At 69.6% G+C, this 625-nt stretch overlaps 1 protein-coding gene across 1 annotated transcript in view; it reads right to left on the bottom strand.

Moving 5' to 3' along the window:
- The window catches only part of CNDP1 (carnosine dipeptidase 1 (metallopeptidase M20 family)), a 20,974-nt gene that overhangs the window by 2,685 nt on the left and 17,664 nt on the right, over window positions 1-625 (bottom strand). The window contains exon 7 of the mRNA XM_012725806.1: window positions 13-600. Coding sequence (XP_012581260.1) covers window positions 13-600 — 588 coding nt within the window. The remainder of the gene's footprint in view (window positions 1-12; window positions 601-625) is intronic.

Genomic DNA, 625 nt, shown 5'->3' with positions numbered 1-625 from the left:
GGGTGGAGGGGCGTGGGGGTGGCAGATCGGGGGCTCTGGGGCCTCTCCCTGCACTGTAACAGAACCGCACACACTTGGTACCTGTTTTTCCACGACCGATATGTTCATGTGAGGGACCAGGCGGATGGAGAACTTGCCCGTGACGCGGCCAGGTATGACCGTCTTTGCCCCAGGCTCGTCAAATGCGCCCTCGATGCCGTGGATAGAGAGAGCCGGGTACCTCCACAGGTGCATCAGGATCTCCTCCTGAGTGGCCATCAGAGGCCCGGAGAATGAAGTCAAACACCCGTCTCCGCGCCTGTGCCACCTCACACGGCCCGGCCGCTGGAGCCGCCTGCCCGCCGCCCTGTGTGCCGGGCCGCGAGTGGCCCGGGCTTCGGGCCTCCGGCTCCCGTCTGAGCGCCCGGGCCTGGCCTGGCCGGACAGCACGTGCACTGGTTCCCGGGTCAGCGAAGCGCAGCTGGGCTCCCCGAAGCAGCCGCAGCTGCCCGGCCTCCCGGTGCCGCAGAGCAGGGAGGGAGGCGACGAGCCGAGGGGCCGCGGGCCGCGGGGCTCCACCCCGAGACGGAGCTGGGCCGGCCCGGTCACCCACGGCTCTCGCTTTTGCCCAGAAAACCGTCCGTCG

This window comes from Condylura cristata, unplaced genomic scaffold (genome assembly GCF_000260355.1).
Source record: "Condylura cristata isolate star-nosed mole 26May11 unplaced genomic scaffold, ConCri1.0 scaffold00016, whole genome shotgun sequence".
NCBI classification, from domain to species: domain Eukaryota; kingdom Metazoa; phylum Chordata; class Mammalia; order Eulipotyphla; family Talpidae; genus Condylura; species Condylura cristata.
The sequence above is the reverse complement of the archived record's forward strand: the minus strand, read 5'-3'. Positions and strand labels throughout refer to the sequence as shown.